We start from the raw sequence: 27,805 nt of genomic DNA, 5'->3' as shown, positions 1-27,805 counted from the left end.
ACAGTGTACAGTATATGTCAGTGCCTTCACATGAAATAAAAAACATCAGCACTGTCACTGCATATCTCCCATTGTAGACCTATCAGGTTTGTTCCTGGTTTCTACACTGCAGCCTGAGAGTGAACAGCAGTGGAGATGCTTCATTGACATTTTCTCTTTGTATCTTGCTGCTTATCAGAGCCGTATACAGCATGAAGGTTATCACACCAGCATCTTGTGGCTGTTTTTCGCCACAACTGTCTGATTTTCTTTCAGTTAATTGACTCGTTGGAGTCAGTGGTTCCATCAACCATCCATTCGAGAGACGACTCAGTCACATCTATCACCAGCTCATTGGCTGCCTGGCTGGTCGACTGTCTCAGTAACTGAGCCAAACTCCTCCCTCAGCAGTTTCAGCACGTTGTCTGAGTACTCGTCTCTGGGTCGCCCCATCCCGTTCAGCTGCACAGGCTGAAGGTCGGGGTGTGGCGGGATGTAGGAGGACGGGCAGTGCAGCTCATTCAAAGTAAACCAGAAGGCATCCGGATCCACCTGGATTAAGTGTTGGAAAACGCTGTGGAGAGGAGTGAAAGATACACAAGAGCAGGATTAGCTCTGGGCTGTATTTTGCTAAGATATGTAACATCTATGGTATGGAAAAACACCTTCCTGTAATCCAAAGTTACAGACTGAGTAGGACACAGCAGGTTCACTAGCTTTAATGCGCAGTCCTACAGTTTGACTATTAAGCTCATTATCTCAACACTGCCTTTTCCCTTCAGGTTGTTTTTTCACCTCCAAAGAGGATGTAAAACAGGAGGTTTTCAGTCCTGTATGCTTAATTAGCAGGAAATCTAAAAGTACTTAAGAATACTTAACAACATGTACTTTTGTATCTTCATTTTTACCAACTAGGCCAGTGTGTGTTACTTTACACAAAAGGACAGCAAAGAAATGATGGTGAAAGAAGATCTAATGTCAAATCCAGCTTCCTCTATATGGGGCACTCAATAGCTGCTATTTATGAGACTGTGGTTGAATCAAACTGTCCAGACATCCCTGCACTTGCAGACTGCTGAACTTAATGAGCCTGTTCCTGTAAAGTCTGGAGTGGCGACAGTTGTCCAATTCCACAACTCATCAAAAAATGTCAGGAGAGTCCACTTAGGGAGCTGACTTCTTTTAAGTTTGCTCAAAAGATTACCCCAAATTCTACCCCAAAGCACTATGGATGTGACAATGAAAAGGAGAGGATAAACATAACAGTATGGTAAAGTAACAACTGCTCCACCAGTATAAGTTATACTCATATCATACATTCTTAATGTACTATACAAAGCTATTCATCTTTTATTTTCAATGTATAAGTGAATTGATATTGCACATACAAATGTTATAGCTGACCATCTATGAGTGTGAGATCCTCAGGCAAGGGTTTCATGTTAATTTCTATGCTCAGCTATTCAAAATGGTGGAGAGTTTTACTGTGCATATCTAATATATTATCAAATATCAAAGAAATTTAGATCTATGTAAAGCAGCGAACAGTGCATAAAGTGCCAATGTGGATACCATTCAGAACTGCTAGGAAAACTAGATTACAGGGTTGGAAGGCTAAGCGTTTTTCATATCCATGGCAAGAAGTGAAGTCTGCTGTCACGTCTCGTTGCGCATTTTACCCTGTTGCAGCCCAGCGCCCCACAGTGACGGTGAGCATTTCAGACATGTCACAGTATGACCGAGAGCCCATGAGAGACCAGACTGAAAGTCTGGGGAAATGACATTTGGATCCAGCCAGAGTGGATTTTGCTGTTATGTCTTGATTCATCACTTCATGTGGCTGTTCAAGTGACCATAACAACACTAGAATTTCATTTGGATTCAAACATACAGCATGTTATCTAAAGCAACTTTAAATTTAATTTAGGGTAAAAGTTTTGTGTAATTGATATTATGTGACATGAACTATATTGATGTTAAATTTGATTAGGGCTGGGCGATATGACCAAAATCTCATATCCCGATAACGATACCTATCCTAATATAGCACATTTTAATTCAATGAATAAATAGTTGGTCCGTCCCCTCCACCCCCCCCGCCAGCATAAAGCCACCTTTGTGTGTGCTTTTACATAGCATGCGGGTTTTCCGGATTCAGAGGCGTGACGGAGATCAGACTGATCAGAGCTGTAAACTCTGCCATGAGTGAGTACAAAGACGTTACTAGAACGAGGGGAGGACATTTCTCTTCGTTTGATAACATTAAAAGTTAAGTTAGACTTTTCTGTCGGCTTCCCAGCTTTAAAAACAGCTGAGAGCACCAGAGAGAGAGAGCAGCTGCGGTCAAGTGAGCTAGAGAGTGAATGAATAGAGAGGGAACACTGGTAGCGAGAAAGCCGGTGAATCAGATCAATAAAATGTTATTTTCTGATTGTTTCACAGTGGTTATGTTCTAAAGCACAAACACGCCCACACCCACACACACCTCCGCTCAACACTGTGGATGTACACTGCACCGCCTGGTTTGGTCTAAGTACGAGCTAAGGGGCTATAGAGAGCAGAGGAGAGTAGTGCGACCATAAGTGACAGCAAAACCCAGAAGAGACTCTCACACTGAGCTGAAATTAAAAGAGTGCACATACATTTGGTAAATAGCACACATAAAGACAGTCTCTACTGCGTTTTGCTGTCATTTCTAGTCGCCATCTCACTGCTTCTCTGCTCTTTCTCAGCGCAGCGGGACTGAGCCCTCCGAGCGTGTGCAGCGCAGCAGAGGAGACAGACAGCAGTGGAGAGGTGACGACAACTTAACTCGTTATGTTACTGTAAGTGCAATAAAAGCTTCACAAGTAAAAAGCCAAGATGAGTAATTTAACAATGTAATCTGCGCAAAAGATGGACAGACTCCAAAAGACGAAAAATATTGCCGTAAAGAGTGTGATTTGCGTCACAACGATATAAACGATAGAGCAAAATATGAAACATTTTTCTCTTGTCACACAATATATATCGTCATATCGCAAAGCCCTAGATTTGATTTTTGACATATTTTAGCATTTATCAGGGACTTCCTAAATATGCCATGCATTATCAAGCTATGCACAGAATAAGTCATCTAGAGTCAGTGGGCAAGAGGTGGTATTCACGGTTAAAAAATACTACAAGTTAAAACCACTCCTTTACAAGTAAAAGCCCTATATTCAATGTTTTACCTAAAGGATAGGATCAGATTTTTTTTACACACTACTCACATGCCACATGTACAGTGAAAGAGTTATTAGATCAAATCATTCGTCCTTTCCCTTAGTAGTAGCTCAACAACACTGTAAGAAATGGAGGACAAAATCCATAGTCCTTGTTCTGTGAAAAATACATTTAAAAAGTTCAGCCAAAGCTAAAATTGTGCTTCAGCAGCCTGAGATAGCCAAATCAAATGTTTTAGTACACGCAGTGGCAGAGGGATACATCTTGGCAATCACATGTAGGTTTGTTGACGATGCGAATGCCAGAACAAAGAAATTGATTTGGTCTGGCTAACACAGACTCATAATGATTCTTCGGCTGAACTTTAGAAAGCATTTAAGCATGAAGCGTGGACGGTAGAGTTTGTCACCCATCTTTTGCAGTGTAGCTGCATTAGGAAAGGATTGGAGAAGAGGAATGATTACAGTGAAAAATAACTCTTTCAGTATATATTTAAGTATTGTATTATGACAGAGCTATTCTTTAAGTAAGAATACAGTATTATCAGCTATGTGTACTCCGTATATAAAAAGTAAAAGTACTCATTATGCAGAATAGCCCCATATTGCTATATTTTGATGTATATTATTCTATTATTTCATTATTAATACTCTCTTAAAGGTGCCCTGTGGAGTTTGTGACCATGACTGACCAGCAGTTGTTGGGCTAACAAACGTAACAATATGCCAACAAAAGCTGGGAAGAGCAAGACTGCTAGTAAGTAAACAGGGATGTAAACAATATAGGATTTAAAATATTTTAAAAATCAGCTTTGCAAATGTTTTATAAGGAAAGGAAATGCATTCAACACATTTGTTAGACATCAAGGATACACAAAATGTGTTCTGTGAGAAACACATTTTATACACTATATCAGGCACCTTTTACATGTAAGGTTTAGGTGAAGCTAAATTCAAGTCAAGTCAAGTCAATTTTATTTGTATAGCCCACTATCACATATTACAAATTTGCCTCAGGGGGCTTTACAGTCTGTACAACAATACAACATCCTCTGTCCTTAGACTCTCAATTTGAATAAAGAGAAACTCCCTAAACAACCATTTTATATACTGTTAAGTAGTTTAATCCTTAACGACACAACATATTTTCTAATACAGTTTGTCATATGGTTTATATGTAAAATCAGCAATGTAACTAGTAACTAGCAGTGAAATAAAACAATATTAGCATAAAATGGAATAACTGCAATAATGAAATTACTTCAAAATTGCTCTCAAGTACTTTGTTACTTTACAGCACTGCAATGGGCTTTTATAAAAGCTTACCTTAGGCAGGCCTCTTGTAGTCTGATGGGTTGTCGACAGCTTAGGTAAGGCAGACAGGCTTCACAAACAGCATCCAGCTCTGCTTCACCTGAGAAAACCAAACACAGGACTTCAGGACCTTTACTGTATTTCCTCACCTATATTCTCTAAAAGAACACCACTGTAAGATACATATATATCTAAAAAAGTGATTTTTTAAAACATAATATTAAGTCATAGATAAAGAACAAATAATGTATTTATGCCAAGATCAGAATGCTCAATGCTGAGTAAAAACCAGGACAATACCATGGAAGATATAAATACGATATCAATTATATATATGTTTTTATTTCTAATTTGTAGGTTCAATGACATTGCTCAAATCCACCTGATCAAAAAAAAAAATCAAGATGTAATCAGACTTCCCAGCATACAAGGTAGCTTTTATAGATGGTAGATTGAAAAGGGAGCAGAAAGAGGATAAAAGAGGCAGAGAGGAAGATGAAAGAGGTGTGTGTGGGGGGGGGGGGATAGATCATGCCTGGACTTTACCTTTCTAACTCTTAATGAGCTGAGAGAAACTGCTGAGATAGCTGAGGAAGAATTTCACAGCAGGCTGTTTCCACATCTCTGGATTTCGTACATCCACTCTTCCCCCCTTTGAGGAGTGGATGTGTGTGAAAAGTATTCTCCTCTATCCTTTCCTTAATCTTTTTCTTCACTTTCTGCAGTTTTATGTACACTGACCCCACCTGCCTCTGTCTCTTTTCTCCCCTTCTCTGACGGTACCTTTCATAACCTTGCCAGCTCCTGCTCCCTCCATCCACTTGACTTCCCTCCTATGCTGTCCTCTTTCCACTCTTTCATCTCTTCCTATTTCTCGCACTCTCTCTCCATCCTTGCGTTCCCGGCAGACATTTAGCGATTCCCTAAGCTGCAAACTGGGCTGCCTTTCAAGCCTCATTTCAAAACATGTCTCTCTCCCTCTCTGCTTACTCTATTTGCCAATTCAACCCACTCGGCTTGAACCAGGCCTGCTCGCTGTGTGTCAAGAATAAAAGCAGCAGTGCACATTTCAGAGTTAAATGGGATTATTTAGCAGCCGCTTTTATCCCTTTTCTTCCTCCCTTTTTGGTGCTGCACTCATAGCCTGTAGTCTTTTGTGGAATCGAGGTGCTTGGAGGGAAGCAGAGAAGTGAGAAATACTAAAGAGGAGAGGCCAGGTGCTGTTAGATTTTGTGGTAAATGAATAAAAAGTGGAATTGGAGCTGAAGCCACAACTGGAGCCGAAACATATTATTTGCTTCAGTCAATCTCTGTTTCTGCCTTTCTCTCTCTGTGACTGAGGCTTGGTAATTGGCTTGCTGTAGGCGTCCCAGAGGTAAGCTGAAGCCAAATCAGTATTCACATGAGTAAGGCTGCAGCCGCTGACTGTTTCTCTCCTGCTCTTTCATTCTCCCCATCTCCAACTCCAAATCTCTCTCCTTCTGATATGAAGGAACAAAACATCAACGCAGTAAAGTGCCTGTAAGAAAAATCGAGCATGGAGTACACTCTTTCCTTTAATGTGAGGAGGGAAAAAAAAATTCTTACATTCCAGTCATATGAGGGTTGTAACTAAAACATTGGGTGGGGATGCAATGTTGCTGCAGCTGCCTTTTAGTAGTCTGCAGTGGCCATGCAATAAGCGGAGGTTGCTTTTCAACTATTTAAAGCTGTACTGAACTAAGCAACCTCTTTATGTGTGATACACCTGGTATACCTGGTTAAATCAACAAATGGGGCTGCAAGAGAAGAAGAACATATCTTAATGACCCTTGAAGGTTTTCCTTTATGGCCCCCCATTAAATCCTGGTTATTATGTATATATGCTGACAAGAAAGCATGTAGATAGATAGATAGAGACCTATTACTTATAATGGACCTGCACAGGCATGAAACTGAGACCACAACCTGGCCTAGACACTTTAAGTCCTGACCTGACTGAGCACAACATCCATTGCCACATTTGAGACCTGAACCCGACCCAGGTACATTTTAGTTATTCTCCTTTCAAAGAGAGAGATATTCTTGCTTTCTCAAAAATAAAAACAATGTGGGAACAGCAATAATATACATGAGACCTATACAGAATAAGGCACACACCAAGACAAAACACAAATAGATAACAAGACTCGGGTCTACAGCCATGCAAGCTGCTCTGTGAGGCTGTACTTAGGCACAGTGGTGCTTTGAGCAAAATGCTAATGTCATCATGCTCACATTGACAATGCTATCATGCTGATGTTCAGCAGGTATGTTTTATCATGTTTACCATCTGAGTTTTGATTGTTAGCATGCTAACATACACCAAATAGCACTAAACATAAAGTACAGCACAGTATGCATTTTTTTTAAAAAATGGTCATAAACCAAAGTATTGGGCAAATTAAAATGTTGGTGGCGCTAGATAAAAAGTCAGAAGATCCCAAAAAATTATCACAATTAATTCTGTGGGGAAAACAAATGTCTGTACCAAATTTCATGGCAAAGTTTCCACCAGTTGTTGAGGTATTTCACTCTGGACCAAAGGGGTGGACTCACTGACCGACCACAGAAAAGACTGACACTGCCAACTTTGAAGCCACGCTGCAGCATCTCATAATGCAAAGAAAACATCTATATCTGTGTTTTCATGTTTGAACCAGGCCATTACGGAGCATTTCTATAAAGTGGTCCTATGTTTGAACTTCAAAAAAGAAAAAAAAGAAAAAAGAAAACAACCGCAGACCCACTTTTTACACTGCGTAACCTCATACAGCACTTGCTAGAAATGGTGGCCAAAACTATGGAATAACTGCACAAGGAAATTATTTTCTCCAGTGTTTAAGATAAAACAACATATCTTGACTAGTGCACAAGGCACTGTCACTCATTAAGTGTGACTGAAGTTTAATCACCCATCCAACCATCCATCCATTCCCGCCGCTTATCTGGGACCAGGTCACGGTGGCATCAGACTAAGTAAGAAGTTTAATCACAATTGTTTTAAATAAAGAAAGGGTAGAGACAGAAAGCAGGAAAGAAAGTACATACAAAGTATGCAAATCAATGCAGGAGGTTACAACTGCATCACAACTGATAAACTGTCTTCACTATGAGAAATATTTGTCATTATATTTTCACATTATAACAAATGTGTTACTTAAGGTTCCTTCTTAGAAGGTCATTTGAACCTTCAACAGAAACAATGCTGGTTAAAACAACTGCATATGGAATTGAATTATTTCTTTGATTAATTCAGGTAAAAAGTACTGTTGAACAAAAACTTCCAACCATCAAAGAGCCAGCCACACTTTAAAGTGCTGACAAATGACAAAACTCTTACAAAAGATGTCTGTGACACAACATAGTTGGAAGGACCCAAATGCAGACTTGGAGACACAGGAGAAGGTAAGTAGAAATGTCTTTACTGTAGACTTAACAAAGTGCAAATTGCAATTTTTTGACCTGGAACACCTCCTTGACAGGACATCAGCCATGTCTTTAGCTAAGGGGAGCTTGGAAGAAGAACAAAGTGAGCAAATTTGGACAACCAGTCTATCACCATAAGAATGACTGTGTTACCATCTGACTTTGGCAAGCTGGTGACAAAATCTATGGCGATGTGTGACCATAGCTGAAGGTGCAGTGGCAAGGGGCATAGGAGGCCAGGGCTTGGTTTGTTGGATCCCTTGTTGTCTGCACAGACTAGACAAGCTGAGATAAACTCTCTGGTGTCCTGCTCCATAGACAGCCAGCAATACCGCCTACAGAAGAAAGAGTATGCAAGTTACCCCAGGGTGACAGGTAAGTTTAGTTGTGTGTGCCCACTCCAACGCACTCCAGTCTTGGATTCTGGGACAAACAGTCTGTAGGGTGGGCCATTGCCTGGATCCAGCTGCTGATGCCGAGCCTCCCAGACTTCCTCCTCTACCAGGTTCCATCCCAACAACACAAGATTCTGGGGGGGTGGGCTCAGGAGGAGCATATTGACTGGAGAGTGGGTCTGGCTTACCATTCTTTGAGTTGGGCCTGTAGGTAAGCACAAAGTTAAACCTTCCAAAGAAGGTTTGGAAGCCCCCCTGGCCTGCCTAGTGTTCAGTCTCTTGGCTGTCTTAATATATTCCAGATTCTTGTGATCAGTCCGAACAATAAAAGGATGCTCAGCCCCTTCTAGCCAGTGCTGCCACTCCTCCAGTGCCATCTTCACAACTAGCAGCTGTCTGTTCCCAATATCATAATTCTTCTCTGCAGGGATGCGATGATGCTGGGGATGAGGAATGGGGAAAATAGGCACACGGGTGGAGCTTGCCATCATCTAGAGAGCGCTGGGAGAAGATGGCCCCCACTTCCACATCTGAAGCATCAACCTCAACTACAAACTGCTGAGACAAGAAGAGACTCTTAAGCCTTTCAAAAGCTGCCTCTGCTACCAAGGACCACTTGAAGCATTGAAGGATCGAAGTAAGGGTCAAGGGGGCTACCACCTTACTGTAAGCCCTGATGAACCATCCATAAAAGTTTGCAAAGCCAAGGAACCACTGGAGCTCCTTCCCACTCTGATGGCGAGGCTAATCTCTCATTGCCTGGACTTTGGCAGGATTCGGATGTAGCCTAGGAAGGACACAGAGTCGGCGTGGAATTGGCACTTCTCTGTCTACACAAACAGTTGATTCTCCATGAGGTGTTGGAGGACTTGGCAGACATACTGCTCATGCTCCTAAGGGGTGCTGGAAAAGATGAGGATGTCATCTAAGTAGGCAAAAACAAGGTAGTTGAGCATGTTACGAAGCACACGCAGGCAAGATGGGTCCAAAATACACTGGGGTAGCTTGCACCATGGACAAGAATGGCATTCCAGCCCAAGAAGTCAAGCAGCATGGTGATCAGGAAAGTGGAAGTGACCAACAAGTTTGAGCCCCAGGTCCAGGGTGAGGTCATTCCATCAATTAAGAATAACTTAGTCAAGTGCCTCTCTCATCAAATGACTCTCTCAGTGACAGAAACAACATCTCTAGCACTGAAAGGGAGGATGAATGGCTGAGGAGGATCCAAAGATCAGGACTGCCCAGAAAGTCTCATGTACTGTTACCGAGACCAACAGGGCTACTGACAGTCTATGAAGTGCCAATGTGCTGGAAGGAGTGAAAAGAAGAGTGAACAAGCACCTATGAAGGTGGCTCGGCATCACTTTTTTACAACGATCTGTTGCACAGATTTACACCTTCCTGCTTTTGTCTGTTTCTTAATTTTATACTTTGGGTAAAATATGTCTGAAGTTAGATGTAGATCACAATGGTTGCAAAAAAATTACTGAACCATTACAAATCAGTAGCTATCCATTTCCCTGTCAGAAATGCACAAACATTGTCTTAGTCTTGATTGTCTTCATTCTGATGTTGTTTGAAATACTGTGTTAATACCAAACCAAAACCAAATGTGAGCTGAATGTATCATTACATCCCTAATGGCATAACTGTGGCTGCAGAGCTGTTTGTATTTTTTTTCTCTTGTAGGAACCTGGGAGAGAGAAAACAGGCAGGATGACAAACAAGGGTAGCACATCTGTTGGTAAAAAATAAAGAATTTATCAACACCAACCTAAGAGTTGCTGCTTTCATCAGGTTGACAGAGAGATACTGAATAAGCCGATGGGATATTGTTCTGTGGAGGGAACTTGGAAATGAGGTCAGTCTACTGGATTACTAGTATGTTACCAACTATATGGCAGGAGGTCTGACTATATGTACTTTTTCTGATGGAAAATACTACAAATGCAAGTGGGCTTGTTGGAGGTGTTTTTTTGTTTTTGTTTTTTTAAACCTAACTTCTAATAAACAGTCTAGGCTGTGTAGCACCAAAATATATACTTCTGACATCAGTTCTTCCCATTTTGGACTTGTGAAAACAGTTTGATATTAAACAATTTGACATTATCATTATACAAGAATTTTAACAAATCCAGAGTCAAAGAAGCAAAACAACAAAAGCCAAGGGTGAGTATTTATCATTTTGAGATACACCACATTATTGATCATTATACTATATTACAATTAGCTTATATAATGGTCACTTACACAAAACTTAAAGCTGCATTAGTTTATATTTTTTGGCCATGTGGGGGCAGCAGACCAGGCAGAAAACACAACATTGACACTATCATAAAGTTTGTCAATGTAAACAACACATTTCACATCACATAGTCATTTGAACCATTATTGATATAATAAAACATGGATTAGTGCAGCTTTAAGAACATCACATCTTTTTTTGAATATTTTTGATTTCGAGATAAGATTCAAGAGTCTTCAATTGAAATATCTTTAGCATGTTGCTATGGTTTCACATCTTTTGAGGTCTTGGACTGATGAGCTACTGATTTGTAATGGTTCAGTAATTTTTCAAACACAGTACCAGTGCCAAAGCCGTATGTGCCAGTTGATCTAATTTCATCTGATCAAACAGAGTATGTCACATATAGTATTTCCCCTATTACGGGAGATGGGTACAGATGGCTTCTCTGCTGGTGCATTTGATGGATTTTCTCACCTTTTCTTTGCACCTCACTTAGAAGCTCAAAGAGTGAAAGCACTGACACTGACTGAAGAGCACTGCGTGGTGAGTGGTTAGAGTGCAACAGCTTATTGCCACCAATTCTGCCTGCCCAGGTGAACATTTGTTTCTAACATTGTCCTCTGCCACCAACACCCAGTGTGTACCACTACCAACAAGCACCACCTCTCCATCACAGCATCTGCGTCATCTCCCTGTTAAACCAGCCCTGTTAACACTCACTGTGCCCCCAAACCACAGACCCTCAACTATACTGAAACTGACACTGACTTCACAGAACATCACACGGACAATCACTAACTGTTTTTACACACTGCTCTACAGTATGTATCTTGGGCACATGAATTCTGTGTAGTTTATTAAGTCTTTTCTACTAGAATAGTATTAAGGGTTAAGAGACTGTGTGAATATTGTATCTGTGGATTTTATCTATGTTATTTCTAAAATGTTCAATGTTGTTTTGTTTAAACTGATCTTCCCTGAGATGTGATATGCCTATGCATCTTTTCCTGATGCAGAAAGACACCAATTACTGCAGTTTATAGTAAAATATGTCTCTTGAAAGAAGGACAGCTCAGAATACGCTTTATGTGATGAAATAAAGGAGGGGAATGATGGAGAAACACACATGACTGGCTGGTATTTTATTAAATCTAATCTCTTTAAAAAAAACAATTTTTTTCAATCAATTCCCTATTCCCCTAAAATCTAGGGGATTTTACCCAAGATTTTTATATTGTTGATTTCTTAAAACTCTTAATATCTTCTATCTATATCTTATTTCAAAAACAAAAATAATGAGCCAGAGCTGTGTTAAATCTCTATGTACTGATATATTGCTGCTACATCCCCAACAACCAATTCTTGCACAATTTTTGTCCTTGGCAAGTAGAAATGATTATGATTACTACTGAATGAATGGAAAGGCCATTTTCACTGTAATCTTTTCACTGATTGCAACCACCACTTCCTATGTGATGTTATTTTCATGGCGCACTCAAATCTGCGCACAAAAATAAAGACATCAAAATAGCGGCCAACAGAAGTTCCACACTGCATTAAGATGCTTTTAGTTCCACTACAAGTACTGTATCTCCCCTTGAGTATTCAGCAGAATTGGAAAATTTGAGCAATCTGAAGCCAGTACGCCTGTGACAGGGACATCACTGCTTCATGAACATAGTGATTGATGAAAACTTAGACAAGCAGCTCATACTTACATTATTGGTAACACACTAGCACTGAGCTCCCAGGCCACTTTGGATGAAGATTTTTAGTTATAATACTGAAGCTATGCCAAGTATAAAATACACAACTCTAAAAAACATTACATTTAAGAGTTAATCAATTAAATGCCCTCCTTTCCTGTAGCTTCTTGATTTGCTGATTAGCATGCAGATTTAACAACATTTCTCGACTTGATTGTGGTGAAATGGTGCAGTTCCTGTTATTACAGCTAAGGATTCAGTAGCATCCTGTTAGCTCAATCAGCTATTGTCTGTATCTCCAGGGTCATCTTTAAAATATGTTGAATTCAAGAACTGCCACAGCCTAATAGGACTTTTAGTCATTAAATCCCATTGAGTATTGTGGGATGTTGGATTTTATGTATGAGAGTCCTGTATAAATGTTGCACACTGCAATGTATTTGATGTTCTAGGATGTAGGGTGTGTTATCAACAGAGGAGGTGATGAAAATAGCACTGATTTAGAAACTGAATGAAAAATCTGAAATGGTGTTGAATGTGATAAAACCCACCGTTCATCCCAAATGCAGGAGATCCAAATACAAACACATAAAAAACATTTCTGCAATGTTATTGATACACATTTCTTCCAAAATCAAATTTCAAGAGGGAACACTTGCTATGGCACTTAAGTAAAAACTCAGGGAGCTTGGTTTCCACTGTTATACAAGTTTGCCATCTGGTGGTGAAAAAAGTCATTGTTTTTCTTGAAGGCAAACCATTTTTCCCTTAACCTTTGCTCACTAATTAACACATTGTATCTCATTTTTTAACCTGTACATAATCAGAAATAGAAACAAAACAATTTGGGGTTTTGTGATGGTACCATTTTCTAACAAACAACAGCCGGCGCAGCATACCCAAGTCTTGCCATGATAGTGAGGTTGCCAAGTTTGTTAACACTGTGCATGTTAAGAGACAAAATATTTCATTGGTACAGAAGTCATCTATTCTCAGTATGCTCTCTCTTAAATGCACCAACCTCCATTAAAGAAACCTGCCACATCAGGACTACGATTAATCATATACACACAAGTGTCTACAATCACACAAGAAGAAATGTATGGTATAGCTAAGAGTTGCTTTGACTCCATTATGTCTTGGGAATCCTGTGTGTCTGTCTGTGTTATGTGTATCTGTTCTCTTACCCAGGTCCAGCCTCTGGCACAGTGAGCCCAGCCCCTGCAGTACAGCCAGCTGCAGTTTGTAGGCCAGGGTGTGTGTGTAGACAGGCCCAGCCTTGGCGCTAATCGGAGCCTGCCGTGCCAGAGAGGAGCTCAGCTTGGGCAGAACCTCTTTGGAAACCCTCCTCCTCAGGAAGTCACCACATGTTTCACCCAGTGTGCACAGCACCTGGCAGAGAGACACCACATGTAGCAACTGAGAGTGTACCAACTGTTGGACAGTGTAAGAAGTTGTCAAAAGTATTATAAAATGTCCCTGCAGTGTGTCCTTCATCAAATATCTAGCAAACACTGTATGATCTCCTGGATGAATCGTAGTATTTACAAAACCTAAACTCAAAAGCTGCCTTCTTGCTGATGAGCATGACAACAACACAGCTTTTCAGCAGTGGCACTGATTTACAAAATATGCATTTCTGATTTTGACTTTTCTTTACAACAGATATGTAGAGAGGACTGACTGTAATGAATATATAAATAAAAATTCTACAGACGGGTAGTTTAAAATTTAAAAATGTTATGGAAAAACACACAGGATTAACAGGATTACAAACAATGAAGTGGCCTGCCAAAAGTACCCTTCACAGATTAATTGATTCAACAGAGAAGTACTCAGGGAAAACTGTAAATCAGAATTCTGGTGCAGTGGAAATACAAACAAAGAGGAAACTCACTTCACTGGTAGCAATGTTGATAAAAAATGTTGTGGCAAATGACATGAAAAGTTCATTTGTTATTCATATATATAAATATTAAAAAGTACCTTGTTCAGTCACTGCATATATTATGACATACAGTAATATGATCCTGATAATGTAATACAACTTAATAAATGTCCAGACAGATTTTATTTACAGGGTTTCTGCTGGTTTCAACAAGTTCAATTCAAGACTTTTTAAGACCATTACGAATGCAATTTAAGACCTGCTCGCCTTCCCAGGTTTTGTGTGTTTGATTTAGACTTTTGTCAAACATCAGTCCAAACGGGCCCATATTAACCTTTGAGATGAGGTCTCTCTTAATGAAATCTGCCAATCCAAATCCTTTCCACACTTGAAGGTTTTAGTGATGTCAGAATCAGAAAAACATGGTTTGAAACAGCTCACCTATGTCTTCACTGCTTTTATATGACTGATGTTTAGTCCAGAGCACCTCTGCTTTTAATGTTGGCGTAGATCCAAATGCTGTCTGGAGGTTGCTTACCGCAGTTGCAGGAGTTAACAGTGTTAGTACAGGGTGGGTTGCGCTGGGGCTGGACTTTGGTGATGCTCTCGATGTGAATACAGAACAATACTGGCTGGTGGCAGGTGTTTGCTGGTGGCCTTTTACAGCAGCTTTATGTTTTTCTGATTTCCCTGATGGGACTCTAATGCCTTTATACCCAATGTTCCTAATTTAAGCGTTTTCTTGCACAAAGTGCAGTGTGCTTCAAATTCATTATAGGCTTCAACCAAGTACTGAATCCGCTGTTCTTGAGCCAGATCTATTTGAACTTGCAATTTCCCACATAGATGAAAGGTAACGTTCACAGAAACAATTTTAACTTATTACTTCAGAAGTAGCTATTTTTCTGATGAGAGGAGACGCCACCTTAGCCCACACACCACATCGCAACACACCAGCTGGGTGTGCTCTGATAAATTCTGACTGGGCTGCACAGTTTGCATTAGTGGTTATTGGTCTGTGTTGGTTTTGTTCTGTAGTTTTGTTACAGTGTGATCAATACAAATTTTCCCTAAAAACACATTTAAAAGTGAGACTGAAGTTAATGCAACTTTATAAAAGTAACATTAACTTCATAATCCAACCAATTTTTTTGATTTAAGACATTTTATAGCCTAAAATTCAGATTATTGGATTTTAGACTTTTTAAGGACCCATGGAAACCCTGATTTACATACCCTAAAGGCTCTGAGGACTGCTAGTGGATCGTCAGCTGTCAGTCTCTGCAGGAGGGCAGGCCAGCAGCGATGGGCCATAGGTAGCAGTTCATTTTCCCTCTCACTCAGTACGCACACACATAACTCCAGGACATCCAATACCTAAGGATAAAGACACAAAGTGAACCCATTATTATAAATCTTTTGTTTATTAAGTGTGACAATAACACATTCATGTGTACAGGTAGATTTTAGATGTAAGATAACCTCTAGTCTCTAGAGGCAATATTGAAGGTTCAAAGCCAGGTCCACTTGCCTGCAAAATTGTAAAAACATAGTTGATTTCTGTTTAGTTTCTTACTGGGAACCACTTAGATTCATCACTAAGACATTAAAATTTTGCATTATGTCAACTTGGTAGCTAAAAGTAAAATTAAATCTGGTTTAGAGCTGCAACGATTAGTCGATTAATCGATTAGTTGCCAACTATTAAATAAATCATCAACTATTTTGATAATCTATTAATTGTTTTGAGTTATTTTTTGAGAAAAAAATGTCTTCTATCGATAACATATTTCAAAAACAAAAATAACGAGCCAGAGCTGTGTTAAATCTCTATGTACTGATATATTGCTGCTACATCCCCAACAACCAATTCTTGCACACTTTTTGTTTGGATTGTTTGGCAAGTAGAAATGATTATGATTACTACTGAATGAATGGAAAGGCCATTTTCACTGTAATCTTTATCGCTGATTGCAACCACCACTTCACCACATGTGATGAGCATGTTATTTTCATGGCGCACTCAAACCTACACACAAAAATAAAGACACCAAAATAGTGAAAAAAGGCAAAATTCTCTGATTCCGGCCTCTCAAATGTGAATATTTTCAGGTTTCTTTAGTCCTTTATGACAGTAATTGATAATGTAAATAATCATTAGTTGCTATCATCTCTATTCCTTTCCTATTGCTCACTCAACAACCTTATTAGCAAGCCATTAACTGAGCTACGTGTTGACGTGTTACAATCAATGACCTACTTTGTCCGCAGGTCATTGATTGTAATGATAATCAGAGTTAGCTTGGGGTGGCTAACCTGTTAGGATTTAAGTTAGCCAGACTAATTAGAGCAATTATCTGACTTATCTAAGACTATTCTGACTGCAAAACTTCAACTGGTATAAATCTATAGACTTGGCATGTCTTTGTGCTTTACTTAGCGCTCTTAGAATATGTTCTTGGCCACATGTAGTTTTGGAAAACGCTGCCATGGAGCTGTGCCAGCTAACTAGTTGTGTGTTGTGAATATACTACTTTACAGGTGTTTCAGCTGACGTGAGGTTGTATTTCTTTGGACAATATAACAGGCAATTCTGTATTGGATCTTCATGATGGTGTTCAGCTTTGTAGATTTGTCAAACCAATAAAAAGCATTCACAGTGTAGAGACAATATTACTTTCTTTCTACAGTATCTTAAAAAAGGTTGCTGTACAATGGTGAACAATCCTCACTAGGGTTATTAGCATCTAAACCAACGCTACCCTACAAACTGCATCACACTGCAGACACGGTACCTTGAGTCGGACCCTGAGGCTGGGGTCGGACAGTAGATGAATGCAGCGCTCCATAACATCTTTAGTGATGCTGAGGTGGGTGGGAAGTTCTGCTTTCACATCAGGACCACCAATATCTTCAACACCCTCACACTCTGTGGGAGGAGGGACTTCTGTAAAGACAGTGAATATCTGGTCAGATGGACGATGTAGTGACTGATCCACTCAGGAAATGTTACAATATGCAACCTATACTACAATAAAAAAAAACATAATTTCCTGTTTTGTCCTTGAACAGAAACCACATTACCAAGGTCCTCAGTGTCATCCTCCTCTATTCCAATCCCCTCTGCCAGCTCTTTCTGTTTTCGGTAATCCAGCAGGAATTGGCAGATGTTCAGGACTTCCTGGTCAGTGGAGGTCTGCTTGGGTCTGGCGGACTCACTGGTCTTACTACAACAGGCGGGAAACCACCTCACTAAATGAAGAAGAAAGACAACAACATATGTTAGACGTGTTACGTGAAAGTGGTAATATGCCACATGTCCATCAAACTTTGCCTCAGGACTGTGATGCCTTTTTTCTTTCATTTTTCTTGAATAGTCTTTCCCTGAAATGTCCAGCCCAAGCACCTAAATGCTTCAGAGAGCTGCAGAATTGGGTATATATATATGTAAGGGACAATTCCTAACGAGGTGTCCATTATCAGGAATTAACGGATGACGAGGAGGCCAGAACCATCCGATACGCAGTGTTAACTTCTTGTGTCGTTTCTCCCTTTTCTTTTTGATTCCTCTTTCTTCAGGTGCAGCCCAGTTTAAGTTGTCATACTTTCCAAATAAATGTTCAAGTCACGCACTGTGGAAGTTAGATGTTGTTCACATGTAAACGGAGGCTTTGACTGCATCCCTGTTGCTATGGTTACTCGTTTTGGCCAGCACATTCATTTAGAACGGAGAACAGTTTCACTGGAACCACTTAGTAGGTGTCCATTATCAGGAATTAATGGACACCCCGCAGCCAATCAGAATCGAGTATTCACCCAGACCATGATTGTTTTTTTTTTCTAATATGCCGTTTAGTTTGATATTGACTGTGTTAATCTCTTGTTTAAATTGCTCTGCGACACTAGTGTTTAGATTTCACTGTATATCTGGGGAGAGCATAATGACATGACTGCTTAAAACAAAACTGAATAAAAAGGTTAGGGATAGTGTGGTAGAGAACAGGATGGTATGGTACAGTATGGTATGGGTATGGCAGTCACATAGAAAAGATAGTCATTTTGTTCCTTATCCTTTTTCACCCTCAGCAGATGATGATAAATGGGTTTACATCGCTTTTGATATCTCACCCAGCGCCTTCACGAGCGCGTGCAGCACAGAGCAGAACAGAGCAGCTGTGTGGTTGTAGCTGAGATCCAGAGCCATCAGCACATCCTGAACGATGTCCCTGACCAGAGGCAGCAGGCTGCAGTCAGAGTGAGTCAACATCACTGTCAACACCCGTGGAGCCTGGGCAACAGGGCAGGAATACAATGAAATGCATGTTCAGGGCACAATGGACTTTTGCAAACCAATACACAGTATTCACCTGGATGATGAATTCCATGAATGTGGGTCTGATTTTATTGCAGAAATTGTCTATGCGGACATGCGCATCACATCATGCACTGCCTTTGTTACATGATTACAATTGCTGTTAGGCTTACAGTGGTTTTAGTAACATCATAATTCATTTACTTACACTAAGGCCGTATTCAGACCAAATCAGGCAGTGCAGTGCACCGCCACAGGATTGAGCAGAGGTGTGTGGGCGTGTGAAACAATCAGATAATAACAATTTATTGAACTGATTCAACGGCTTTCTCATTACCACTGCTCCCTCTCTTCATTCACTCTCTAGCTCACTTGACCACAGTCGCTCTCTCTCTCTTTTTCTCTCGTCTTTTTAAAAATGAGTCAGGAAGCTGGCGGCAAAATCTGACTTTATTTTTAATGTTATCAAACAAAGAGAAATGTCCGTCCCTCCTCCTAGTAACATCTTTGTACCCCCTCATGGCAGGTTTGGTCTGAATGCAGCCTAACACTTTTTCATTATATTTGTAGTTCTAGTTTAAAAAGTTGAAAAGTTAGATCTTTCCTGCCTCACATACTTCCCCTTTCAACTCACACCCTTTCCTCTTTTAAAAATATATTGTACATTTTCACAACATGAAAAATCGTGTCACCTTTACCTGTGGATGCTGGCTGAGTCTCTGCAGGTTGAGCGATATGTCATTGAGCAGGTAGTCTGAGTTGTCATTGATCAACTCCTTCAGAGAGGGGTAGCCACAGGCCTTACTGATGTCCCACATGGAGCCCAGCGCCACCTGGTTGACCAGATGTGTCTCCTCCCCGGCTTTCTCCAGCACAGGGTACAATGATGTCATCAACAGAGGACGAAAGTCATACCCCAGGGCCTGAGCAAAGCAGGCTAAGCCCTCGAGTTGGATACACAGCTGCCAGATGTTGCTGTTGAGCTGGTGGATTGTGGAGGTGGATGATGAGGCAGATGAGGAGGCAAATGAGGAAGGGATCACTTGGAGGGAATTGGCATTAGCGTTGCCGACATCACTGTTGGATATAGACAGGAGTCTGGATGGACTGAGCAGCTACAGAGAGAGAGACAAATATTGTCATGCATCATACAGTCTGTTCTGGCTGTTCTTCTACAATGTAATGTTTTATTTTTTAGACATAAAAAGTCAATATTAAGATGACAAGTCTGATTTTTAAAAACCTGAACAGACAGCAATATTCATGAGCTGAATTTGCAAGGGTCCATATTGTATTCATGACGAGAAACCAGTCTCTGCTGGTTGCCTGGCAACCACACGGTGACAACAACACTACAGGAAGTCACTGTGCTCAAGCAAAGAAATAGTTCCTGCACATAATCCCCCATAAAACCACAACCTGTAGTTTTTACACCTCAGTTTTTATACGTATGTCAATTAGTGAGCTAGGCTAGAGAGCCAGAGCTAGCTGTTTCCCCCTGCTCCCAGTCTTTATGCTAAGCTAAGCTAACCGCCTGCTGGCTCTAACTTCAAAGTTAGAGTACCGACATGAGGGTGGAATCTTCTAATCCAACTCTCTGCAAGAAAACAAATAAGTGTATTTCCCTAAATTTAGAACCATTACTTCAATTGAAAAATAATGGCTCCTATACATTAAAATGAAACCCTCCATATTCCAACACTACAATCAATACATTATAGAATTTCTGTTCAAGACCTGTACTCATAAAAACTATTTGTTTGATTTACTTGTCTTCAGTGAATTTAGAGCCAACACTGAAGTATAAACCTTTCCAATAAAATGATCTGATGATGAGCTGACTGACATCAGTATGTACAACTGGCTGCCAATAGTCTCCACTGTCTTCATGTTTATTCTGTTTAATTTGACTTGAGGGAGGACCCCAGAATGGTCTCTGCAGAGGGCCAAACCTTCCTTCTAACTAGTTTCTATTTGAGCATATACACTGAGCATAGAATCCTTTTCCTGCATCAGCACACCTTTTAGCTGACAAAGACAAACTTCAAGATAATCTACAAACACAGTTAATTATCATTTTCAGAGCAGTTACTTGAAACCCTGTAGCGGTTTCCCCCCTCTGCTCAGTCTATTCAGGACAAAGTGATCGGCCATATTGTAAGTGAAGTGTGGATATGTTTCCAAATAAAGTCTGGAGTGCTTCTTTTGGAGTTAAGTGATCTGATCATGAGCAAATGTAAATTATGCTAAGAGAAAGTTGTGCATTATGGGCTGAGAATGGAAGTCTGATATTGTAAAGGTAATGAAAAGCCAAAGGATTCATATCAATATACAAATATGAAGTGAGATCATTACATTTTCTCTGTAACTCTGTGTTTGCCTTTGGACAGACATGTTCTTTTGTTATTGTTGAGAGGCCCACTGGCCTTCTCTATCCTGTTTCATTCCCAAAGAAGGTAAATCTTTGTGTCTTGGAGTAAACAAGACATGTTGAGGGGTCAAAGGCCACATATGGCTTGGAGATCTTCCCTTTCTGTGTCTTTAGGTGATGTGGCTCCTATTTAACATACATGTGCATATAAATGTATCTCGTGGCTGTTTGCCATTGGCTGTAATCAATAGGTTTGTATGATTTGACCAATCACAGATCATTTCTTTGTTCCTTCTCCAACTATAATAGAATGGGGTTTGCTTTTTGTTCACTGAGACAAACTGATGCAAATCTTTGTGTGTTCTGTCTCCTTATTGTGCAATAATAATTGTTTAATCTTCAACCCAGCAGTGTTTTGTGTGTTATTTTCAGTGTTTTCAGACAATTTCCGTGACTATATCACACTTGATGTTTTCAGAGTACAAAACGAGATGTACAATTGTGAAATTACACATCAAAGTATCTGTCTTCAGTCAGAATATCATTCCGTGAACAGTGGGATCATCTGTTACATGTGGTGATCTTCCCAGAGAGTTTGGTGATCAGCAAATTTAGCTGTTGATGCTCCACTATGGATAGGCCATGAGAAAATCTATTGCCACATCAAATTTTAAACAATTTAAGAACATAAATGATCTCATGAACCTGTTGAAAAATGATAAGTTAAGGTTTGGACATTTGAAATGTAATCAAATCCATGTCATACTGTAACAAATTAAATCCTGATTTTGGACAAAATATTAAATCTGCAGGGCTGAAACTATCCTCACCTGCTGGTCTTGTTTGTCTCTATCAGTCTCCTCACTGACAGTGATCAAGTGCCAGTTGTTCAGACTGGTGTATTCCTCCATGACAGACACCACTGCTGCCTCGAGGTCTTCCTTGGTGGCAGAGCATCCCCGACCTTCATGTCCCAAATCCTCACCCTCTGTTGCCATGGCGATGCCTGCAGCACCCCTGATGATCTCGTTCAGTACCATGGCAGCCTGTTTTCTGTACGCTGAAGATTGCCGGTACAGATCCAGGAAGTGATCAGTCAGCAGGTAAATGTTGCCGTAGTAACCTACAGATACAAAGAGGGAAAATGACTTGATGAATTTATGTTTACTGGGACAATATGTTTTTTAATATAGGCAACAGTGTTATTTAACTGTATTGGCCTCCAGATGTATTGGTATCAATACAGACCAATACATCCAAAACAGACATTAGCCAACCACTATTTATATTAACTACTTTATATTCACTTTTAAGTAAATTTGAAACAGATGTGAAGTACTGTATGATTACAGATAAGACATGTACGTCGAACAGCATTCATACCTAATGTCCGACAGATCTCCATGAGCACAGAGAAGATCTTCTCATCTGTGAAGTAGAGAAAATGTTTCCTCTGTATGTGAGCAGAGTAGGAATCATGAGAGCCGGAGCTTGTTTCTATGGTTGCACCGTAACTTCTTTCTTCTACGATGCGAACATCCATGACGTCCAGCTCCAGCACCTGTCAAGGCATGCAGAGGTGTTCGTTTTGTTTTTAACAGTTCTATGTTTATGGATGACTTGTAACTTCGCTAGACTGTGGTTTGAGTTTACTGCCATGACAGACTAAGGACAAGACCAGAAATCAGACTCCAGAAGGGGTCTCATTCAAAACTGCCAAAATGTGTCTTGTATTTACCGGAAAAACTGAACATCTGACTCCTTAGACGGTCCTTTAGTACAACCAAACGCTGAACAAGACTTTTTAGGCCGCCAAAATTTTAGAATTAACTTCTATGAACTGAAAACACATTGAAATAACGACGGCTACAGCTATACCTATACTCTGTGAACCTGGAGTTACGCCATGTTTACATTACCTAACCAATGTTGTTGCTGTGGTAGCGACTTGTCAGTCACAACACAGCCATGCCCTAAAGTCTACCCTGCTTTATTGTCAAATTTAATTTGAATGGGACCATATTACCCACTTGATTCGTATCATGTCATGCTAGCTTGTTGGGGAGGGGGCTAAAGTTACGCATAATTTTGGCAAGGGAAAAACTGGCATGGCCATTTTCAAAGGGGTCCCTTGACCTCTCACCTCAAGATATCTAAATGAAAATGGGTTCTATGGGTACCCACAAGTCTCCCCTTTACAGACATGCCCACTTTATGCTAATCCCATGCAGTTTTGGGCAAAAACCATGCAATTTTTTGCATGCTGTATAAATTATTTTCACCTTTTCTAAAAATGGTGAATTTCAATATTTCTGCATGCTGGGGTCCCTAAACAGTCTTAGAATTGCATAAATTGGGTATGATTGGAAACCTGAGACTCTTGTGGATTCAATGAGGCCAACTGTATTCATGTGTGATGATGTTAGTCCCCATAGTAGCCATTTATTGTAGTGAAAACATTTTTTAAAAACTTGACCTTGACCTCCACTGTATAAAATGACCCACTGTGACTTCTATGATAATCACAGCCTCATGAAACTTACAACCACAAACTAGAGACCTCTGGCATTCGGAGGATGTATGGCTTTCCTAGGTATATTAACAATAAGGGGGTTTCTGAGCAATTTCCAGAACAGAAGTGCTCGTCACCCAATTGCTGAAAAATGCAATTCTTACAGAAGTCTCTAAATGTCAAAAGTTTAGGGTGCAGACTTGTTATATAGCTTATAAAGAGTCTGCAAGGCTGATCTCCAGAGAAACGCTACAAGCTGGGATCTGTATCTGGTTTACTGTTGGGTTTTGCAGTTCAGTTTCTATGATAATTCTGGCAATATTCCATAACTGATTGGGCTTATTAGTTGGGATATAAAAATGCACCTGCTGTTATCCTGATTATTAATTTTGGTGTAAACGAAGCCTGTTGTACACATTACATTTCCTCTAGATTTTTTTTGTGAACCCCCAACCGTAAAATTCAAACTGCGCCTATGGATATGTCTTAAGTCACTATAAGGATATTATAGGTACATAACAAAACGCTTTTGCTGTTTTTGCCCTCTGGGGTGCCACCTTTTTTCTGACTTTGTTTTTGGAAAATACAGACAACTATGAAACCATGCTATTCATATTCACACAGAATATTAAGTATGATCTGATAGCCTAGTTGTTGCCATTACCTGCATCAACGCTTTGGAAATCCTCTCAAGATGTGCAGCTGAGTTCAGCACCACAGAAACCAGTGGTCCCAGGATTTTTAAATAACCCAGAAAGACGTTGAGAACAAACAGCTTCTTCTGGTCATCAGAGGTCCTCATGAGTCTGGGCAGGGACGTGGCTAAAGAGTGGAGATTCTCTGACAGCACATCAGTGAAGGTCTGACTGCTGCTGATGTTTTTATCTGTCAGATTACTGCTGCTCTGATTTCTCTGCGACACCTCTCTGAGAGCAACCTCACACCTAGAGGAGAGGAGAAAAGAGGGGAGGACTAGTTATGATCCCTCTGATGGGGTTTTTCCTCACAAAATGTCAAACTAATCAAATCAAATCAAACCTCTCTCTGACTTTGGGCTCCCCATCATTGACTGCTCCCACCAGTGCTTCCAGTAGCGGCCCAACACACTCTCCCAGTGACAGGCTACACCTGGCCAGCAGGAGGTCAGCCAGCTCCACCATCTCCAGCCGAACCCTCCAGTGCTGGTGGGCCGAGGTGCAGGAGATGATCTTCTTCAGGAGCACGGACAGTTTGCCTGACGTACTCTTCACCCAGTCTTGTGTGCGGAGGACCACCAGCTGTCCGATCCTCCCCAGGTCTGGTGAGGGAGTCTTGCAGGGCTCACTGGACTGAAGCTGGGCATCTTCCATGACAAGTCCTACAGTCCTGGACCAAACCTGAATGACAATAAAAGTGAAAAGAGATGATGATATGGCAGGAACAAATTGTCGTATTACTGCTGCTTATTGCTCTTTTATTGATGGTTTGTTTGCCATCACTCTACCAAGTTAGAGTTTCACTGACCTACACATGATAGACTTCTCTCTCTTCCTTCATCTGCTGATCTTCATACCAGCTTAGAATATATGATGAAATAGCTAAATAAAAGCATCAGCCCAGACTCCACTTTGCCCTCATGTCGTTTTGTTATGTTTTGCTTTTCAAGTCTGCGGAACAATTGTTGTTAATCAGATTACATTATCTTATAGAAGAGCACAGACATCTGCATTATAGCTGTCCAGGCAATTAATTTGCGCCGCCAGAGTTCAAATGTGTTGTTCTCAGTTGATGATCAAACAAACTAAATTAAATGAGGACACACACACTCACGTTTAAGATGACTGATAAAAGGAGACTTTTTGTAAGCATATGCTAAGTATTACAATCATCAACATGACACTACATTTTTCACCTTAAATGTTATATTTGTCACAGTAGACAAGCCTGAAAACACCATATAGACTACCAAGGGATACTCTCTCTCCATGGATGTTTTATTATTGTTATTTATAATATACAGTTTATGATAAATAATGGTGAATGGATTACTCAATGTATCTAAAAACAAAAAATTAACTGACAACAACAATTGATTGATTATTAAAGTAATTTATCAAGTAAAAAATTGTTCTAGCACCCAGAAGAGCTACATGCATTTTAAGTTGTCTCTGTTTTTCACTATTTTCTGATATTTTATTGCCTCAGTTATTAATCAATTTACCGGGAAAATAATCGACAGATTCCTCAATGACAAAAATGACCATTTGTTGCAGCATTAATAATATATAACAATACATAATGTAACAGTGAAACATCTATCTTTTACGGGTCTGGATACAGATTTAGAGCTGAGAGTGAGGTTGATACTGTACCTTCATGGCCCTGACAGTGACTGCATGGCCTTGTCTCAGATCTCCTGTAATGATCCTGGCTACAGCCATCGTGATCCCAGGTAAGAATGAAGCCATGGTGCTGCCTATAGCACATCGCTCCTCTGAGGATGGAGCTACATGTTCCTGATTGCAGTCACACTGCAGAGTCAAAGCCTGGAGGCACTTCAAGGCTGCTGCCTGTATATCTCGAGATTTCTCCTTCTCTCCTAAAGTCAGCAGAAGTGATATGGCAGCTCCCAGCCCAGGCAGCATAATCGGTTCAAAGAGTTTGAAGACTATATCACCATAAGCAGCATGAAGCAGGGCATCCAGGCACCTAAGCACAGTCAATTTCAGCTCCTCTGATGTATCTGCAGGTTTCCCAGGATCGGTTGGAGAGCAGAGGCAGAGGCAGAGCTCTGAGAGGAGGTCACGGAGGGTCTCCCAGCTCTGGACACAAGTGTTCTCCAGGACATGGCTCAAGGCCTCGACCACAGCCTGCACCAGTTTGTCCTTCTTGGGGCCGGGGACTTTGAGGACAAAGCGAAGTGGGAAGAGGACATACTCTTGGAGCTGTTGCAGGGTGGCATCGTTGACTTCTTTCAACTGGGCACTCAGTGTCTCCACGTTGCTAACAGTGGGCTCACGGGTCAGCAGGACACAGGCTGGGCGCAGGTAGGCAAAAGCAATCTTTGGATCGCTGATCTGAGTCATGGTTGGAGGCATCACAGCACTGGTCACTTAAGGTGGGGGGGTGCAGCAAGAGAAAAGGAAGATGTAGGAATAAGACAGTAATTACATGACTTTTGAGGGAGTGGAATTAGGCTAATGTGTGTAATGAGGTAAAAAATATTTTTGCAGTTAATTAATTCTGTTTTTTTGATTAAATCTGCAATGGTCAGTTGCCATGTTGATTGGTAACTGAGATGACATTTGAAAGATTTGTTCTCTAACTTTTGAAAACTACACATTTGATCCAGCATAATGAGTGATACACATTTTGTGAATAAATGGTATTACAATTTGACACTGTTAATAAAAACTTTTGGCCACTATTCTCTCTGCTGCCTTCTAAATGTCCATGATAATTTTCTAATTTGCACATCAGCATCATCAGTGGTGTTGATGGTGGTTGTGGTCAGATGTGCGGTGGTCATGATAATGTTACATATTGCCTGAAACTCTGCACTGACTTCTGGTTTTACTGCAGGTTTGTATTAAGTTAGGTTAGCTATGTGAAATGTTGTTTTCAGGACTTGTTATTATTATTAACCAATAGCCAACTTTGACAAACAGACATAAAACTTTATTTCAGTAGGGAACGAGACGATAACAATGTTTATACAATAATAGCAGGACATCTAGCTAGCATCGATGCAGTCTGTTGGTTAGCTGACAGCATCCAGCATGTTGCTGAAGCTGCACTGCGGTAACGTTACACGTGTTAATAAACACAAAGCCTAACTCACCTTCACATCGGTTATATTCAGGAGACTCACTGCGCCGAACCACAAGGCCACAGAAAAAGTTTTATTTTACGTAGAGAAATCATAACATGATGAAGTTATTCTCTGGTTAAGGGTGACGACATCATTCTGCGACGACGACGTATATGTTTGACGTTTTCAGCATTAAAGTGCATTAAATTGTCGGGACTGAGCAAAAATAAACTTCCGGTTTTGTCTTCACAATAAAGGCACAGTGTAGGTTTGACTGAAAAAAGTATAGAATATTCTATGTATCAGGCATATGTACGTGTTTGTATGTGTGTATTTTATCCTATATGTGAAGCACTTTGTAACTGTGTTATAAAAAGTGCTACAAATAAAGTTATTATGATTATAGTTATATGGATTATTATTATTTTGAATTTTGATAGTGCTTTGTTGGCATAACTATAACTTCAGACACTAGTTTAAGACAAGTCAGCTGCATCTCTAATCTCTCTTTATATAGTTTATTTATTTATATACAGTTTATTTACGCACAGTTTATTTATATACAGTTTGTTTATATACAGTTTATTTATATAGTTTATTTATGAACTGTTTATTCATAAACTGTTTATTCATAAACTGT

At 40.2% G+C, this 27,805-nt stretch overlaps 1 protein-coding gene across 2 annotated transcripts; it reads right to left on the bottom strand.

Moving 5' to 3' along the window:
* tti1 (TELO2 interacting protein 1) lies at positions 1-27,380 on the bottom strand. 2 transcript variants are annotated; one of them, XM_042409244.1, is made up of 14 exons: positions 27,196-27,380; positions 25,727-26,466; positions 24,414-24,751; positions 24,040-24,319; positions 22,247-22,424; positions 21,694-21,986; positions 19,191-19,607; positions 18,309-18,468; positions 17,265-17,432; positions 16,976-17,124; positions 15,417-15,557; positions 13,480-13,684; positions 4,509-4,596; positions 1-553 (listed from the first exon to the last, which is right to left on the bottom strand). In XM_042409244.1, exons 2-14 carry the CDS (start codon positions 26,450-26,452, stop codon positions 331-333), a joined length of 3,366 nt encoding a protein of 1,121 aa, XP_042265178.1. In that variant the 5' UTR covers positions 26,453-26,466; positions 27,196-27,380; the 3' UTR covers positions 1-330. The 2 variants fall into 2 exon arrangements, with proteins under 2 accessions (XP_042265178.1, XP_042265177.1); XM_042409243.1 differs by having other exon boundaries at positions 16,976-17,127; positions 27,196-27,378.
* Between the last annotated feature and the right edge of the window lie 425 nt (positions 27,381-27,805).

The sequence above is a fragment of the Thunnus maccoyii genome, chromosome 4, assembly GCF_910596095.1.
Source record: "Thunnus maccoyii chromosome 4, fThuMac1.1, whole genome shotgun sequence".
NCBI lineage: Eukaryota > Metazoa > Chordata > Actinopteri > Scombriformes > Scombridae > Thunnus > Thunnus maccoyii.
This window is presented reverse-complemented; position numbering and strand designations above follow the sequence as displayed.

Coding starts and splice junctions, on each gene's coding strand:
- tti1 (XM_042409243.1), bottom strand. CDS start 26,452: ATGCCTCCAACCATGACTCAGATCAGCGATCCAAAGATTGCTTTTGCC. Junction 17,433..18,308: donor CGCGCTCGTGAAGGCGCTGG/GTGAGATATCAA, acceptor TTCTTCATTTAG/TGAGGTGGTTTCCCGCCTGT. Junction 17,128..17,264: donor GGATGACACTGAGGACCTTG/GTAATGTGGTTT, acceptor CTGTCTTTACAG/AAGTCCCTCCTCCCACAGAG.